Source organism: Centroberyx gerrardi, chromosome 15, assembly GCF_048128805.1.
Source record: "Centroberyx gerrardi isolate f3 chromosome 15, fCenGer3.hap1.cur.20231027, whole genome shotgun sequence".
In the NCBI taxonomy this organism is placed as follows: Eukaryota; Metazoa; Chordata; class Actinopteri; order Beryciformes; family Berycidae; genus Centroberyx; species Centroberyx gerrardi.
In genome coordinates this window covers 19,664,192-19,681,797 of record NC_136011.1, presented here as the reverse complement: position 1 = coordinate 19,681,797, position 17,606 = coordinate 19,664,192, and the positions used below count along the sequence as shown (strand labels likewise).

Genomic DNA, 17,606 nt, shown 5'->3' with positions numbered 1-17,606 from the left:
ACTCAGTGAGATGCACTTCCTGGGGCACCGCACATGTTTTCCAAGTACTCAAAATATACACGAATACGCCTACTACTTTGCCCAGGTATGATCTAGGTCCATTAATCTTTTCTGTGGTCCTTTTATGTCTTAAGCATATCATTTCCCATTGTGGGAATATACACTGCATACCAAATGCATTCATAGCACTGTAAAAAAAAAACCTTCCAAATGGTGTATATCATATTTTAATTCATAAATGTGAATGCATTCTCACTCACTGAAGTAACAGAGGCAACCTTCTACTCAACTGTACTTTTCCTTGTAGCACATGGACAATGTTGGACAATATTAGTGTATGGACTTTCTAAACATTAAAAGCCTCAAACAACACAAGCTTCTATATCCTTTTACACGAGCAGTTTGGCTGACAAACAACCTTGAAATGTGTTATTTGGCCTCTTCAAAGCTTCAATACAGGTTTGTTGATTCTTATAAGGAGCTTTCCTTTATGGTCGCATTCACAGGCTTTTTTTATGCTGCACAGTATGGAGCCTGCACATACTGTAAGGTAGTATGAATCCTGCACAACACAGGTTGACATGCGTAGGTGTTTGTGTCATATTAACTACAGGGACAAATGTGGTAGTGTAGGCTGAAGGTTCATCTGTGTGCATTTCTCATCAGTTGCACTTGGTACACAGTGTTTGGTCTGCTTTTCTGTAATTTCTGACGCACTGCCTAACAAGTAGGCTGTCCTCAGTCCAAATGTTATTTGTCAGTAAATCCAATTTGGTGCGCTCTCTCTCCCCAAAGAATAGGCAGAGAGGTATTTGATTGCATTGGGTCTGTCTACTGTTGAACAAATAGCCACATGTGGACATGTGAGGCGAGGGCGGGAATGCTAAGCAGCACCCAGGTGCTGGGCCGTGTGTGTGTGTGTGCGTATGTGTGTGCCTGTTTGAATGTGGACATGTGTGTACTTTATATGTGTGTGTACATTGGACTTATGTGAGTGTGCATGTGCGTGTGTTAAAGTTGTTCTCTTGGTAAAGAGACGGCGGGGGGTGAGGACACTGTTACCAGATGGTGAGAATGAACAGTAAAGACACATGCTGTACAGTACATAACTTCTCTGTTCTCTTTATAGTAACTACTCGATTAAAGAGTAGCATGTCTGGGATTCACCTGTTGGCTAATCTGTGTTCATTATGCAGAAAGGCTGAAAGCATTTGGAAGAAAAAACAAGCTATAAATCTTTAATGATATCATGAAAGTCCATATGTTCAGGTGTCAAAAGGTGGTTAAGGATGCAAGAGCGGCATACTTCTCCAACCTGATATCAAAAACTTGTTGAGGGTAACTCGAGGGTACTTTCCAAGATAATAGACTCTGCTGTTAATCCCTCTCACAGATACACTATTTAAGCCTCCCTAGGGAAGTGTGGGGAGTGTTTGGTTCTTTTTAACAAAAAGATAGAAAACATAAGACTTCAGATCTCCCTCCCAAATGGGAATTATTTGATTTGTTGAAAGATTCTGCCATTTTGAGCCTTTTTAAACCAACTACCCTATTGTTCTGTCCACGTGATTTTGTTCTCACAGAAATCCTTAAAGATGTTTTTATAGTTGTTGCTTTTTAAAGTAACTCATCTATTATATATAGTTCTCTGGCCACTGGTCTGTTCCACTAGAGTGTTAAACATGCAATAGTTAAACCCTCCTGAAGCAACCTAGCCTAGATCCCTCAAATCTCAACAATTACAGACCTTTCTCAAAACTGCCATTTTTATCAACAGTTTTAGAAGCTGTTCTCATTCAACTGTTCAACCTTTGTTGAATAATAACAATCATTTTTTGAGAAATTCTTATAAGATTACCACTACATAGCACTAAGAGAGTCCTTCCCAAAGTAACAAAGGACCTCCTATTAACAGCAGATGCAGGAGATTGCATGATTCTAATTCGTTTGGACCTTAGTGTGGCTGTCGATCATACTGTTCTAACAGACCACCTTGAGCACTGGGTGGATATCTCTGGCTCAACACTCAGTCGGCTTAGATCCTACCTTTCATCTTCCTTCACCTGAGGAGTCCCCCAGTGCTCAATTCTAGCATCTTCTCATCTTTTTTTTTTTCCTCTACATGCTCCCAATTGGCAACATCATTTGAACATGATGTCTCTTTCTATGCAGATGATACCCAGTTATACCTCCTGTAAAACCTGGTGACCCAAACCCAACTAACACTCTTAAGAACTGCCTCAGACAGAATTTAATGTCTCTAAATTTTTAACAACTCAATGATAGCAAATCTGAAATATTCTTATTTGGCCCTCCCACCAAATCTTGTTTATAAGGGTCTTGGTAGTCTTGGGTGCGTGAGATATAATTTTTTCTTTGTGGGTCACAAATATTCTTGTAAATAAGGCTTTAATGCCTATGCCTTGGGACATAGAGGTGAGATGAGGAGTAATGTTCTTTCCCCCACTACACATCAGTGTGAAACGTTTATCTTTCTCTCTAATTGAGTGTGTGTGAGAGGAAGCAAGAGAGAAAAGGTCAGAGTAGTTCTCTAACTAATCTAACGTGCAAAGTTAGTGCTGTTCATGCAGGTGTGTCAGTGACCTTTAGGCATCTGCAGATGCACACACATGCAGAGATACATGCTCAACCGGAGAAACAGACTGGGAGAGAAGTCTTTTCTTTCTTTAATGTGTCCATATGACTTTTATCCTCTAAGATATCACATGAATCAATACTAATTTTAACAAACACCTTTAAGATTTTGGCTGGCTGTAGTAGCTGTAACTGTTTTATTTTAAACTTAGCCCTTGGTTTTGTTGTTTTGATGATGGCTGATAGGGCCAAATCATCATATCCATGTCAGGGCAACATTGCATTTATAAACCTGGTTACAGCCACCAACTCTGCAGCCAGGCAGAGAATTATAAGGGCTCATTTACCGTTAAGCTCCATTCATACAAGACCTTAGAGGAAGAAAGAAAGAAAGATTACTCTGCACTGAAAGATTGCTGTGTGTGTGTGTGTGTGTGTGTGTGTGTGTGTGTGTGTGTGTGTGTGTGTGTGTGTGTGTGTTGTGTGTGTGTGTGTATGTGGTTGGTTGGGCCATTATAGCTAATGAACAGAGGGCTAGGGTTTGACCTCTCTGTATTGATCTTGACTTCTCAAAGGGAATGTTGCAATGCTATGGAGAAGAAAAGCCGAGCACGCGACAATGAGAGAGAGAAAGACAGAGAGAGGGCTTTAAAGGAAATAGATGAACAGTGTTGGTCCTGTAAATCAGTGGTTCTCAACGTGGGGTCCGGGGACCACCAGGGGTCCTTGAGGGGGTTCCAGGGGGTCCCCAGCAAATTGATGAATTGTTAAACTTCAGCATGATTTCATTTACAAGAAGTTAACGCGATTAGAGAAAGACTGTTTTGATGATAGTTTCTCTGTTATATCTCTACCTACAATACAGATAGTCATGGAATTCTGGACAAAATCCTGTCTGACAATAGAAATATTCTCAGATTTGGGTCCAAGAGACAAAATCTCATCAACTGGGGGTCTGTGGCTCTAATGTGGACTAAATTAGGGGTCCTTGATATGAAAAAGGTTGAGAATCACTGCTGTAAATGGATCAACATCCTCACCTATTGGTGGTTTACATTTTGTCTTTGATTTTTAAAATGGGACACCATCTGTCTATTGTCTGATATTTTTCTAACAATGGTACAGAGGAGGCAAGGCCTTTCACCTCTTTTATCTACTCTATCCACTCCAGGTGGTGAATCTCAGTCTGTGTGTGTTGATTTACGTTAAATCTATAGTTCCGGAGTTCCACAGTGCACATACAGGCCACAGTGCTTGTGTACCCTCATAGATGTGAGCTGTTAGACAAAATTAGATTGGAATATTTCACACTCAGTGCAGTGGAGTTACTGGCTTGTAGCTTGTAATCAGTTGTTTCTCTTTCTCTTGCATGCTGTTTTTTTTTACAGCCACACCAGATAGGCTGCCAATTAAATGGCTGAATTAGCGTAATGTCGTTATCTTCAGATGAGCTATTCGATTCTCTCACCTTTTAGGTAATTGGATGGAAGACAATCTTAGCTATGTACACATTCCAATACACATTCCAATCTAATTGATTTACTGTAGAAATGTAGCAAATGCATAGACCAACATGTCAAACGTACCAACCCAACACCATTCAAGGAAGTAGGTAATCATCCTGTCAGATTGCCGTTCAAATTACATTGGAATCAAATTCTAATTAGAGACACATTGCCATTTAGCAACAACATTGTTGCACAAAATTGGCAATTATCTTTGCAGAACTGAAGGCATACAACATACAGCCACAAGGAGCCTACATTGCCTGCTGCCCACATACAATACATAACATCAGCCTACATTACACCCACATCCCACAGGAATTTACCAGGGACTGTATTAAACCTAGAGTGTTAATCTGTCTCTAGTAGAGTATGGGGGACAAGATGTTTACCTGATAAGGTGTGAACTCATTTGTCTCATTGTACTAGATCCGTGTTTCAATTGCAGAAATGTATCTGTGATTCACTCACAATTACTTCTGAAGTCAGTGATTGGATTGCATTTGGAGGAAAACAAGGCGTGGTTGTCATGTTACAAGCTAATATATTATAAGATGTGGCAACTCAGATGGGAGCAAATATTGACAAATGGCAATTAGTCATGCTAGTGAAAAAAGCACAAAAGACATAAACATCGTACTAATTATAACACGTTATGTTGCTGTGGCATCATGTACAGATTCATGTGGCATACACAAAGTAATCCGCACTGTGTTTTTGTGTCTTTGTGCTCTAATTTCCCCAATATGCATACTTCTTGCTCTCAATCATGTTAGTTCTTTATTTGAGACTAAATAAAGTGCAATTTGGATTCAATTTGGATTATCATGGTTGCATGTCTTTTCCAATTACAATGTTCTATAAAGTCTCATAAACTAACTTGTTGGCAATGTGACCCTGGCTCCAGGTCTTTCCAGGACCTGTCCAAGCAGGTGGACCTGGTGTATGGAACAGTGCGGGACTCGGCCGTGTACGAATATTTCCGGGCCAAAGGCACCAACCCCCTGGAGCAGGACAGCACCTTCGCTGAGCTGTGGAGGACCATCAACAAGAATAATGGCCACGAGAACTCTGTCTCCAGCCCATCTGAGGGCATCAAAAAGGTGACGACTTATTTGCCTGAACATTTAACTCATATTACATGTATAGGGTTGATGAAATTAGTTGTAATTAGTCATGTGTGTCACTACCTAGAATGTTGGCCAGTATAACATTGACCTTTGTTAAAAGAACCAGCACATTAGGCTGTAGACCAGGGGTCATAAAACCTTACAAAATGATACATTAAATGCAGTATGTACTCAATGTTATGTCTTTGGTTTGATGCAGGCTCCTCTTGAACAGGCTGCACCTGGGGAAAAAAGAAACAAAACTCCAAAACTCAATTTTTAAACAGTGTTTGGCATTTGGCTGTGGGTAACTCAGGGAAGATATGCAATATTAAATGTCAGAATTTATCAAATTAATGGTGACTTAAGTCATGTAAACTATTTAACAAAGCATTTCAGTTTGACCCATTAAAGTAAGATATTAATTATAGATTCAACTATTCTTTCACAAAAAGAAGCAGGGCTTAAATGCAGAGATAGAGAACATGGATACATTGCTTTGATGTCCACAAATTGTACATGCTTGCAAATAAATATCTTTCCTGAAAAATGGAACTGAATGCTGGGAAATGCCTTGATTATAATCAACTGTAGCGTGATGTGTCACAGAACCAGGTAGGAACAAACTGTAGTTCACAGAGAAATAATTACTGGTCCTGATTCACAGAGGTGTGGGAGTAAAGTGACATTTTTAATCTATTGAATTCTGCGGCTGTTTTAATTGTTCTTGATTACCACAAGCTCAGTGTGCTACTGGAATGAATATTTTATGCCCTCTCTCTCTCCCTCTCTTTCTCTGTCTCTTTAATACATATACAAGCACATAAACATACACAGTCTCTCTATTGCTCTCTCTCTTTCTCTCTCTCTCTCTCTCTCTCTCTCTCTGTCACACACACACACAGACACACAACAGACAGAATAATCCATAATTAAGCAAATTAGACACAGTGGAGTCTAGACATACACACTTGTCATTAAACCACCTTATTATTTGAGCAGCTAATTGCATTTGGTGAAGTCAGGCCAGTTGGCATTGCTCAGATACATACATCAATGGAAAATGTCTTGCTTTTTAGTTATTGTTTTTTAACTCCAACTCCAAACAAATTTGATGAGAAGCCATTTTATTCACAAATGAAAATAGTTGATTACTTAATTACAGTGCTCTTCATAGACAATAAACCATAATAATAATCTACTGTATGCACTTCATTCTGGCTTCGGAATGATTATGAAAAAAATATATAACAGACTTCAGAGGGTTTGGAATGTGCATGATTTTTTTTGTGCACTTTTTTCTTTTTCTTTTTTCCTTTTTTTTCAATTTTAGTAAGTGTGCATTCATTTATTAATTAATTAATTAATTAATTGATTCATTCTTTCATTCATTCATTATTTTTTTATTTATTAGTTTATTTATTACGGGTGGGTGAACTTCAGGACCCTGCGCAGGCCAAGTGAGATGTGAGGTGAAAAGGCTGTTCACAGTTTTATCTGCTGACAGCACAGCTTTACTGCAGAAGTAGGAAGGAGGGACACCACAGGGAAGAAAGGCAGGACAGGACATGCAAAACAACAACAGAAAAAACAAACTCACTTTCTAAAAGGATTTCAGACAGATTTCAGCTGCCGTGGTTCGAGACATTCTCCACAGTGTGCGCTTGAGGCTAAAGCACAACAGTGTATCTCTGAGAATATGCTGCATGCTGAGAAATGTGATGCTAGGAAAAGAAAAAGCTAACTTTACTTAGAACAGGGGATGCAGCAATTTTGATCTTTGATCTCTCTGTATTTTGTGTAATGAGTAAGCAAAAATAAAAAGTTTATGCAAATTTCTGTCTAAATATTTCGTAACCTGACCTAGCTCCACTGTTTGGTAAAACGCTGAAGTTGTACTGTGAAAGTTGCTGTTAAAGTTGTTCAAAAATCTGTGATGATGTTATTTTGTGGAATTTTTATGTACGCCATGAAGTAACCACTAAAAACGCTGTTTTCCAGGAAGTAGAAACGGGATAAATATGGGGAAAATATGAGAAAATAACATTTTTTGTTAATTGTTATTAGGTGTATGTTATGATATGAAGAATTAGCTAACAAGGTGAAAAGGTCATTTTCAATTTCATTCTAACTTTAAGAGGATATTTTAGTATATTTGTGTGAAAGTCCATGCATACGTTGATGAATGTGTTTTTGCTTGTCCATACATAACAGACTGGAACTGATCCTCTTTCTCCTATACGGGAAATTAAACAGCTAAACAGCTACCAGTCAATTACACAGGAACCCCTCCTTATAGAGGAATGTTTCTCGGCTAACCCAGTGTCTCAGTCTGCTTCACACACGCGTTCATGTAACTGTCCTGTGTGTGTCTGTGTGTGTGCGTTTGTGTTGCACTGTCCAGGCAAAGAGAGAGTCGTTTGCCTTCCTGTGGGACATGGCGGTGGTGGAGTATGCCGCGCTGACAGACGACGACTGCACACTGACAGTAACCGGAAACAGCATGAGCACCAGAGGCTACGGCATGGCCCTACAGCACGGCAGCCCCTACAGGGACCTCTTCTCTCAGAAGTACGTATATTGCTATATATTTATTGTACCAAGTAATTCAACGGTAAAGCGCACACCCATAAGAAGGTGCGAACCATCGGTCCAAAGTAAATAAATATATGACAGTTGCACACTTCTCTCCATACAAAATGTTTATTTTACACCATTTTACACCAGTATGCCATCTTCAAGGTGTCAGTGTCAGGGAGAGAAGTGTGCAACCATCATATATTTCTTTACATATGTAGGCTAGTTATCAAGTTAACAAATATTGCATCGTAACAGTGATATCATCTACTGACATTTCCCAGTTTTTGTATCATGCTACTTTTAAATCTGTTGCATGAAGTATTAATTTTGATGTTAATGATGTTGTCAAGATACAACGAAATATGTAGTTAAAATGTAAAGATATTAGCAGCCGCAGCACAATTTCTCTTGGACAGATAGACTGGGCTGAGCAATGCAAGGATATGTTTTATATTTTCACAGTCTATATTGGCTGATAAATTGCCCATTGTTTTTGTCCATCTGCCTTTTGCCCAGATAAAAACCAGAAGTATGTTTCTCTCAAAATATTTGCAGTGCAACTTCAAAAGATTGATAAACAAGCCACTGAACTTTGAATCAGAGCCACATAAATTTCTCTGCCAAGTAAATATAAATTCAGGACAAGCGCCATGTGAGATTCATGGATTGATTACCCTGTAAATCGCTAACAGAGCCTTGGTAAAAGATCTTAAATGCATTACTTTTATGGAAAGCAAAGGGCGAACATGTGAAGGGATTTGGGGTTGTGATGTTTCACAGTGTATAAATGGGTGTATGTCAAAAGTTGTGGCCGCTGTGCGTGTGCGTGTGCGTGTGTGCGTGTGTGTGTGTGTGTGTGTGTGTGTGTGTGTGCATGTCTGTGCCAGTCACTGCTGAAGAGGTTGAATAATGACTGTGTGGAAAGCCAGCCACTCCAGTGGGAGAGATTCACTGTCTCGCTTCTGTTTCCAGTCAGCCGTCATCATTCTCCTCCACAGCATCCATCCATTCCTCCCTTCCCTCTCCCTGCTCTCTGTACGCTAACTAATGGGCTGACTGTAGCATTTGCTCATCTCTGTGGCAAAGCTTGTACAACTTGATACGAAACTCATTTATTTTGAAGCAGCTATTGTTTTCCATTCCTTTGTTTACGCAGAACTGCTCTCACAGCTCTTGTTAGTGTTTAGTAATTGTTTCAACAATGCGTCAATATCACATATTTCCCCTCTGCTGCTGTACGAACTGCAGCATTTAATAGCATTCTACCAACTATGGTCCATTAATGAGCTGAGAATCAATGCTAATAAATTAACAGTGTGCATTTCAGAGTGTTTTTCCTGTCTGAAACTAATTCTGTTAAGCCTGTTTTTGTTTTTTTTGATTAGTTTTATTGCATGAGCTAAACTATTGACCTAATTAGTGTGTGTATTATCAAGTAACTCTAGTCAGGGCAGAGTAGCCTAATATTATTGAGTCGCTAATTTTCATTCATTATTTGTCCATGTAAATTACTTAATTTTCCACTCTCTTCTCCACTTTCTGTAGTTTGCAATATGATTATTCTGTGTTATATTTGTATCTGGATTGATGCTTTTCAAGCATTTGTCTAGGGTCCAGTGTTATTATTTCACAATGTCATGCACCTATATGAAAGAACCACATACATTCTCTTTTTCCTTTCCAGGATTCTTGAGCTTCAGGAGAAAGGAGACCTGGACATCCTGAAGCAGAAGTGGTGGCCGAGGAAAGGCCGCTGTGACCTGGACAGCCACGCAGACGCCCAGCCGGAGGGAAGGGCGTTGCGGCTCCACAGTTTTGCCGGTGTCTTCTGTATCCTGGCAGCGGGGCTCCTGCTGGCCCTGCTGGTTGCTGCACTGGAGACCTGGTGGAACAGCAACCACTGCCGGAGAGAGCAGCCCAAAGAGGTGACCACTGACAACTCGTCGGGCCAGGGCCCAGGCCCAAGCCTGCTAGCCCAGAACCGGGCCGTGGTGGCCACCACGGGCCTCCCGGCCCCACCAAGGCCCCGGTCAAGACCCAGACCCCCGGGCCCCCCGGTCCTGCCCAGAGATGCCACTGCCACACTCTACTTTATGGATCCAGCAGGCGCTGACGCCAGCCCCGATTTAGTAGAGCTGCAGTACACCCAGTTATAATAGGTGTGCCCCTGTGCCCTGACGATGATAGTTCAAACATCATGTGATCTATCTATTCATTCCTTCTCATGTTGGGAGAGAGGTTGGGGTGCTTTGTTAGGGACTTCTCTGAGGCTTCTCTCTCAAAAACAGTTACTGTGATTCTCTCTCATACTGATTTTTTAACAAATAAAAAAAACATGAAATTAACATTTTTGGCTGAACAAACAAGGGGATTCATAATCATGGTTATTTGTGATAATGCGAGAGAACCACAGTTGGAATGATAACAGTAAATATAGTGTCGTAGTGTGGCAAATTCAAAACCATATACTGAAATTGTACTTCTGGGTCAATGAGTGCTTCAGTTGTACAATAGCTCTCTTTAGCTAATCCATTCAAGTCTTAACACTTTAGAGCTCTGACTTAATGTAGCTGCAATCGACTGGGCAGCCCCTCTGCATGAGGCGTCCAGACAACTAAGGCTTGACATGGATCCCTAAACTAAAGTGTGAGCAAAAGCAGATGCTGCATAATCTAAGCCTTGACCTGCCTGTTTGACTTGACAATCCAATAATGCAATAAGAGCCACTGGACGAAGACACCCATTCAAGGCCCAGTCCTATCCTGAAGACTCAACAGACAGTAAATCAAGCTCCACCCATGCCAGTTTTGGATGCATGTGAGAGTTTGAGTTACTGGTGTTGATTTAATTTAAGATTCAGTCTTTTGTTTGTAGCTGCTGTCATAATGACCACATACTGCTGTCATGCTAGACACACAATAGCCTAGCAAACATTCACTGTCTGATTAGTAATGGAGTATTAGACTATGAAGTGTTTGAACATTGTCATGGTCATGTACTCCAGCATTATTGTGTTTCTAGACGTGTCTTAAATTGTTATAAGCATCATTGGTACTTCCCCTCCTTGACAGCACAAGCATATGTAGGCATTATGACAGCCATTTCAACTGAAAACCTACTGCAAGCCTATACACTTATAAGCCATTTTACCTGAGTGACGACTTATTGCAATTATATGTCAATGTCCGGATACACAAGGGACCCTGTTGGTTATGTATCGTTGTCTATGATCTCCAGCAGGTGACTAAGGATTACAGTCTGGAAAGGGTTTCTGGTCCATTGACATATAATGACATAACAAGTGCTTCACCGGAAGGGAGGCGGGACATATGGACAGACAGAGAGAGAGACTGGGAGGAGGCAGAGGCTCTTGACACAGGTCAGGAGAGGCCTGACATACTGGATGGTCATTGGCTGTGTCAGACGGAAGGGGCGGGGCATGGGGCCGGGCAGGGGTAGATTCCAGTCACTTCATTGGTCATCTCACCCCATGGTCTCTCCTGTTATTTGGCTTTTTTGTCTTGTCTGTCTTCAGTATGGCTCGACTTAAATGGGTGCATGGAGATTGAATGGGATGGAATTGCAGTATTGGAGGGCAGGGTGTAGCCAAAATATCTAGCACTGTAACATTTGTTGGTGAAATTTAATCAGATTTTGAATTGTGCGCTCTATATTTGGCTTCTCCCTCTCCTCTCTCATATTTGTGTTGCCCCATTGATGGCTGTTTATGCAAAGAAAGAGAGAAAGAAGATTTGAAATGAATGTTTCTTCAATATGATTTAGATGAAAAGACACATTAATTACTCTTTTGTCTTCCTTTGGATCACAGTCCCATGAAGTCTGATTCATTAGCTTTGTGCGTCCATTAGAGCCTGTCTTGTGAACAACTGATGCTCTTCATGCAATGGAGTCGCTGAGGTGCATGGACACCTTGAGAAAACTCAAACGCTCTTGCATGAAGAGACATCTTTGTTAGATTCATTTGAGAAATGGAGACATTACCTTTAACGATCCCACATTTGAGAGTCAGTGTTTTAAGGTAATGTCTCAACATCATAATGTCTTGATGTTCGCTGCTTGAAATTCTGCCATATTGTTGACTGAATATTTGGGTTTCTTGAATGAAGCTAATATACATGTGTAATTTTAGCATACTTCAAATTGACAATGTAATGAACATAACTGGAGGTGTGTTAAACTTTCCTTAATTGAATTATGATTGAGTAGACTGCATTGCATGTAGCTATCTGGTCCTGATGTTTAAACAACTGTTTGTAACTCGTTTTTCCTGTTGTCTCTTCCTCCTATCTGTTCCAATTCCTTCTTTTACCTTTTTACTCTTCTTACTATACATTCATCCTCTACTTTTATTCTCTACTCCTTTGTTATACTCCACCTACTTGATTATGTTTATATTCCTTCTTCCACTAAAACATCTGTCCACTCCCCTTGTTCTTGGTCTCTTTTGTTCCACCCTCTCTCTTTCTCTCTCTCTCTCTCTCTCTCTCTCTAGGACAAAGAGGTGAACCTGGAGCAGGTCCACCAGCGTTTGAACAGCCTCCTGGACGAAGACTTGGCCCACAAGCAGCTGCCCGGCCAGTCTATCGAGATCTCTGCCCTGGACATTGGCAGCATGCAGCCCAGCCAGTCCCTGGAGGCCTTGTCTGTACGGGACTACCCAGCCCATCGGGGGGGTCCACCACTATCTGTGACCACCTTCCTCCAGGAGGGTCATGGGGCAGGAAGGACACTGGGCGCAGCCGCTGGCAGGACCCTGCCCCTGCCCCTCAGCAGCGCCACCATGCCCTCTATCCGCTGCAAACACAGGGCGCCCAACGGGGGGCTCTTCCGGCAGAGCCCAGTCAAGACACCCATGCCAATGTCCTACCAATCAGTGCCAGGAGGACCCATCCCAGAAGCCATTGAGCCCAGCCACGGGACGTCCATCTGAGCACGCAGAACAATCACAGACACTCCAGCTCAAAAAGAACAGTGCAGAGCTACACAGAGTGCTAACAGTATGGAGAGATATAAATAAAACATGGACAAAAAAAGATTTTTATTACCAGAGAAGAGGAATCAGTGGGACAACACACGATAGGACTTTAAGAGACTTTAATGTACATATTTGTAAGTACAAAGAGAGAGACAGGCAACATTAAAAAAGTGTATTTTGAATATTCTCAAAAGTTGAGTTTAAAAAACGGATATAAAAGTATTAAAAAAATGACTGTTTGAATGGCTTTGTAAATTTTGTTCTAAATGAATAAAGGTGACAATTCTTTGTGGTTGTTTTCTAAGTGCCAAGTTCAAAGATGTTTTCTTTCAAATGAACATTTACCTGAATGTACTATGAGAATTCATGATAAAAAAAAAAATTGACATTTCACACTTCAAAGACACTGGAAGAATTGATCTGTTTCATATGAAAAATAAAAAAAAACATGATAGAAAAAACATTGCGACGTGTCCTTGAAAACATACTCAAGATGTTAGTGTCACGTTGTTGTCTGTGTATTCTTGTGTCTCTGGGCTGGAAAGTCTTCATGTTTGAATACACAAAACACGATAACAGAATGCCTTTTTCTCTTTTACACAAGGTAATAAAAATACTATTTTTACATCTCGCCTTGACATGAGTATATAGCATGAACCTTCTTCACACATGCATTTATGCAAAGGTCTGCTTGCAGTACTTGGGGAGATTGCTACAAGCATAAAGCCATGATTATTTGGTTGAAGCCTCTAGGAACAGTGCAATGCTCTTGATAAACACGGCTCTCCACACTCTCTTGCCAATCTTCCTAGCCTGTGGCCTTTCAATGCAAGTCATCCTTCTCCATTAAGTATTTTTGTGCACATAGATCTTATAGAATCAGTGTAATACTTTTGATTTCTGTCAACAAATAATACCAGCCCCAGCAAATAAACCCAGCACGCAGGTTACTATTAGTACCCAGGATTGATCGAGCAATCTTCTGGCCAGTACTCAGTCTCTTGAACCTCACGCTCAACCGTCCCCTCAAACAGCCAACCACTGCATGTAAAAGATTTATTGAATCAAATTTTGGGATCGTTTGCTGATTAATGTTTAATGCTCTAGTTTCAATGTTTCAACTCTCACAAGAGATGCGTGAATGTCTGTAGAGGCAGTGAACTCAAAAGAGAGAAATAAACATTTATTAGCTTTAGTTTAGTGCTGCAAGTGAATCAAAATAGTGAGTGCCAGATGTAGGAGCATGTCCTTGGGGGTTAAGGCATCTTTTTTTTTTTTTTTCATTCAACAATAAGCGCAAGAGCAATACATTCTTATTTTAAAATCCATTACAGGGACATGCAGTATAACCGTCATCCGATGTTCGAAGGTAGGAAAACTAGAAAAGCTAACCTCAACCAGAGGGATCAGAACAGCTCAATAAACAAATACAAAAACTTGCAGATTATAAGGAACGGGACTAGTACAGTATGCAACAAATTTAGTATACTTAGTATACAAATCGTAGGACATCATTGGCATGATACAGGTGTTTGAGCCCAAAGGACAATAGATTTTGATCCTGTAGCCTGTATCTTAAGATTGTATCATGATGGGTTGTTTTGTTTTTTTTCTGTCATGACATGTTCAGTCACATGAGCTCATTTACACCTTGCAAAAACACTCACTGAGTGTTCAGCGGATATTAGATATGTAACAAATCAGTTGACAGCTATCAATTCCAATGCTAACTACTGTATTCCCGTTTCAAGCTTTGATTAAAACATGACTCGTCCAGAAAATCAATGCCACCTTGTTGCATGAAAAGGATTGAGGAGGGACAAATTGAACACTTCAGGTGATTGATCTTGCCTTTGTATTGATGAGGCTTCTGTAAGAGACTGTAAGATGCTTGACTTGAGTTTCAAAGTGAATGGAATTCTATGATGAGCAGAGGGTAATGTGACATCAATACAAATCACATATCTAAAGACACAATCTATGTACTGAACAATGAAGAAGATGTAGAGAAATAATGGAGACTAGAAAAAATGTATAATATCCTTTCTCTCAAGACTCCTTAAATTGAATCCGGACAGAACATTCTATTCTGTGTCTCGCCTAAGACTGATCTGATTCCGATGTTATTTTTTACTTATATTTTGAAAGTATTACAGAGGACTTATCCTTACCCTTCACTGGACACCATGTCCAGGAATGTGTGCGTTCACTTGGACTGGGTCTTTAAATAACATCCCTGTTCTCTCAGGTGGCTCCACTTGTCTCTACAGTGTGACTCTAAAGTCTCAAGACTCCAGAGAGGGAGGAGGGACTTTAGAACAGCGTCTCTCAAGTTTTGAGTGTGTGCACGCACATGGGCGTACTTGAGTTAGCGGATCTGTCTGCGTTCATATGTGTGTGTTGAGATTGTTGATTTGCCCTCTTCACCTTTCCCGTCCTGTGGCCCTGCCTGTCAGTCTCAGAAGTGGTGCTGAGCGGAGCCGTTAAGTTTCCATGGCTCTGCCCTGAGGAACCACTGACCTTGTTTTGAGGGCCGAGCTGAATCCTGTCAGGGACATACTTCCTGTCTTCCCTTAACACAAACAGCCCACTGCCACCACTTTATGTCAGGATTCATCTTATGACATGCCCTTCTTCACCTCCACATCGGATGGAGCACACACAGAAGCTGTGCCTCACTTTGGACGCTTGGAAAAAACACAATTCCCCAATGGAGCTACTGAGATGAGTTTTGTCTACAGAGATTGTTCAAGTAGTCCTCATAAAAGCTAATGCAATTTTCAAAAAACAGACTAAATTCACGCGTTAAGTGAAATCTCTTTTTAAAATATAATGTACTGTACATTCAAGAAAATCGCCTAATGGACTTGTAAAACCATAATCCTCATCAGTTTCTCCCACAGCACATTATCACAGGAACAGGGACTTTGTAATTATACAATTGTGCCGTACACGACTCGCATGGATGGTCTGTATAATTAGCTCATGTGGGCAGTGTGCGGCAATCTGGTGTAAAATAACTCTCATTCTCCCTAAGGGACAGATCGCTGACCGTCTGTCCAGCCTGCCTCCACAGCCCGTCCCGGTTATTATCCTCCCCCTGCCCGTCACACCTTAGTGCCACACAGGGCTATCGCCTTCTTGTCCAGAAGGAATTTGTTTTCCTTTTTTGCCCCTAACATTAAGATTAAGATTTAACATTTGATTAATAAATTATTCTATTTCCATGGTTGGAGGAGATATTTGGCGTAGGAATACCCTCTCAGGCTTCATTAATTACATTAGCTTGGCATTAGTTCAGAGTTTCATGTACTTTTCAGATACAAAGGCCATCCTCTCAAAATGAGTATAAACACAAAATTTAACAATATCAGATAATCTTACACTGTCATAAATCATTGATTTGTGATGCTTAATGCATTCCAGTAGTTATTTTGTTAGTTTTGTATCTTTTTGGTGAACCCAAGTCTAGATCGAAGCCTTTGCTCTTTGATTCTGAGGGGCTGACACCAAAACCTGGCATTTACTGTTGATGTTGTACATCAAAATTTCTGCTATCAAACTCCATTGTAGATGCACTGGAAATATCTCAACTTGACATCACATCGTTTATGTTTGGCCAATTATCCGCAAGAATCAGAAAAATACATCACCAACAACAAAACGGGGGTCCCTAAAATGCAAGGTACATTGACAATAGCTGTGTTGTTAACAGTGTTAAAGATGTTTTAGGATGGGCTTTTCCTTTAATAATAATACTCCAACAGTAAATAAACCATTAGAGCAACTATAACACCTTTTGTAGGCCAGCGAAAAAGCATTTAGTGCTTGATAATCGGCAGTGGACTTCCACTTCTAGTTGTTATCTATTTGCAGACAAAACAAGCTTTATACTGTATGTAAGTGTTTTTTTTCTTTAAAGGTACATCAATTAGTAAAAAAATGTAATCTTTTCTAAGAGCAGCAGAGGTATAAGGTTAAATAACTTAGAAATGAGATGCAGGTTTGATGCACAAACACAAAAAAGTCAGAACCTGTTGAGTCTTCAAGTTCAGACATCAGGCACTATTGCAATAATTGAATATTATAATTAACTTTTAATAAATATGCTAGCGGTTTCTATTAAAGGGTATGAGGATAAACAGAGGTCGTAAAAAAAGAGAGGGCATATTTACAAAGCCTATGGGTCTCTGGTACTTAATACCTGGGTTATTGTCATCAGTTGCTCTTATGCAACCATGGCATAGGTAATATCTGCTCCTATTCCACAGTTTCAACCACTGTAATGAATTGGTGAGTAGACCAGCACCAACCAGTTTGGGTTTGGATCAGCAGTGTTAAAATTCCCCTGTACTCAACTCTCCTCGCCCTATGGATGGATTCAGTGGGTTAGTCAATTGTTTCCCGGATAAGAAAAAAATACACACACACACACACACACACACAGACACACACACACACACACACAATGAATTATGTAAGTAGAAACTGCTATGTTATACATCTTGGAGGCTAAAAGAAGTCCACCAGCCCTGAACAATATCAAACAGTGTAACCAAAGAGCCATATTGTAGGAAAACTTTACTTCATTCCTAATATTATATTAAGAAACACAATGTAAAAAGAAAACACAATTGTTGAATTTTTTATGAAGCAAAGGCCTCTACTGAGGGAATACAGGTGTTGCACAGTGTTATTTCATACTGGTAAAGCTGCATAAGTGCATTCCTGTTAAATAATGCATGCTTCATAAGGTTTTCCCTGCCTATTAAACTCTTTGGTTGTCCACTTAGGTGTTTTCTCGATCTGACTACCTGAATT

General features: G+C 40.3%; 1 protein-coding gene across 3 annotated transcripts in view; it reads left to right on the top strand.

The window, feature by feature from the left end:
* The window catches only part of grid1a (glutamate receptor, ionotropic, delta 1a), a 221,218-nt gene extending 208,135 nt beyond the window's left edge, over nucleotides 1-13,083 (top strand). For 2 of the 3 annotated variants that reach the window (XM_078288763.1, XM_078288762.1), the window contains 4 exons: nucleotides 5,008-5,203; nucleotides 7,614-7,780; nucleotides 9,474-9,714; nucleotides 12,303-13,083. In XM_078288763.1, the coding sequence (XP_078144889.1) occupies nucleotides 5,008-5,203; nucleotides 7,614-7,780; nucleotides 9,474-9,714; nucleotides 12,303-12,740 (1,042 nt within the window). In that variant the 3' untranslated portion in view covers nucleotides 12,741-13,083. Of the gene's footprint in view, nucleotides 1-5,007; nucleotides 5,204-7,613; nucleotides 7,781-9,473; nucleotides 9,715-11,029; nucleotides 11,169-12,302 lie in introns of all 3 variants that reach the window. The other variant, XM_078288761.1, reaches the window with a different exon arrangement.
* The last annotated feature ends 4,523 nt before the right edge of the window (nucleotides 13,084-17,606 follow it).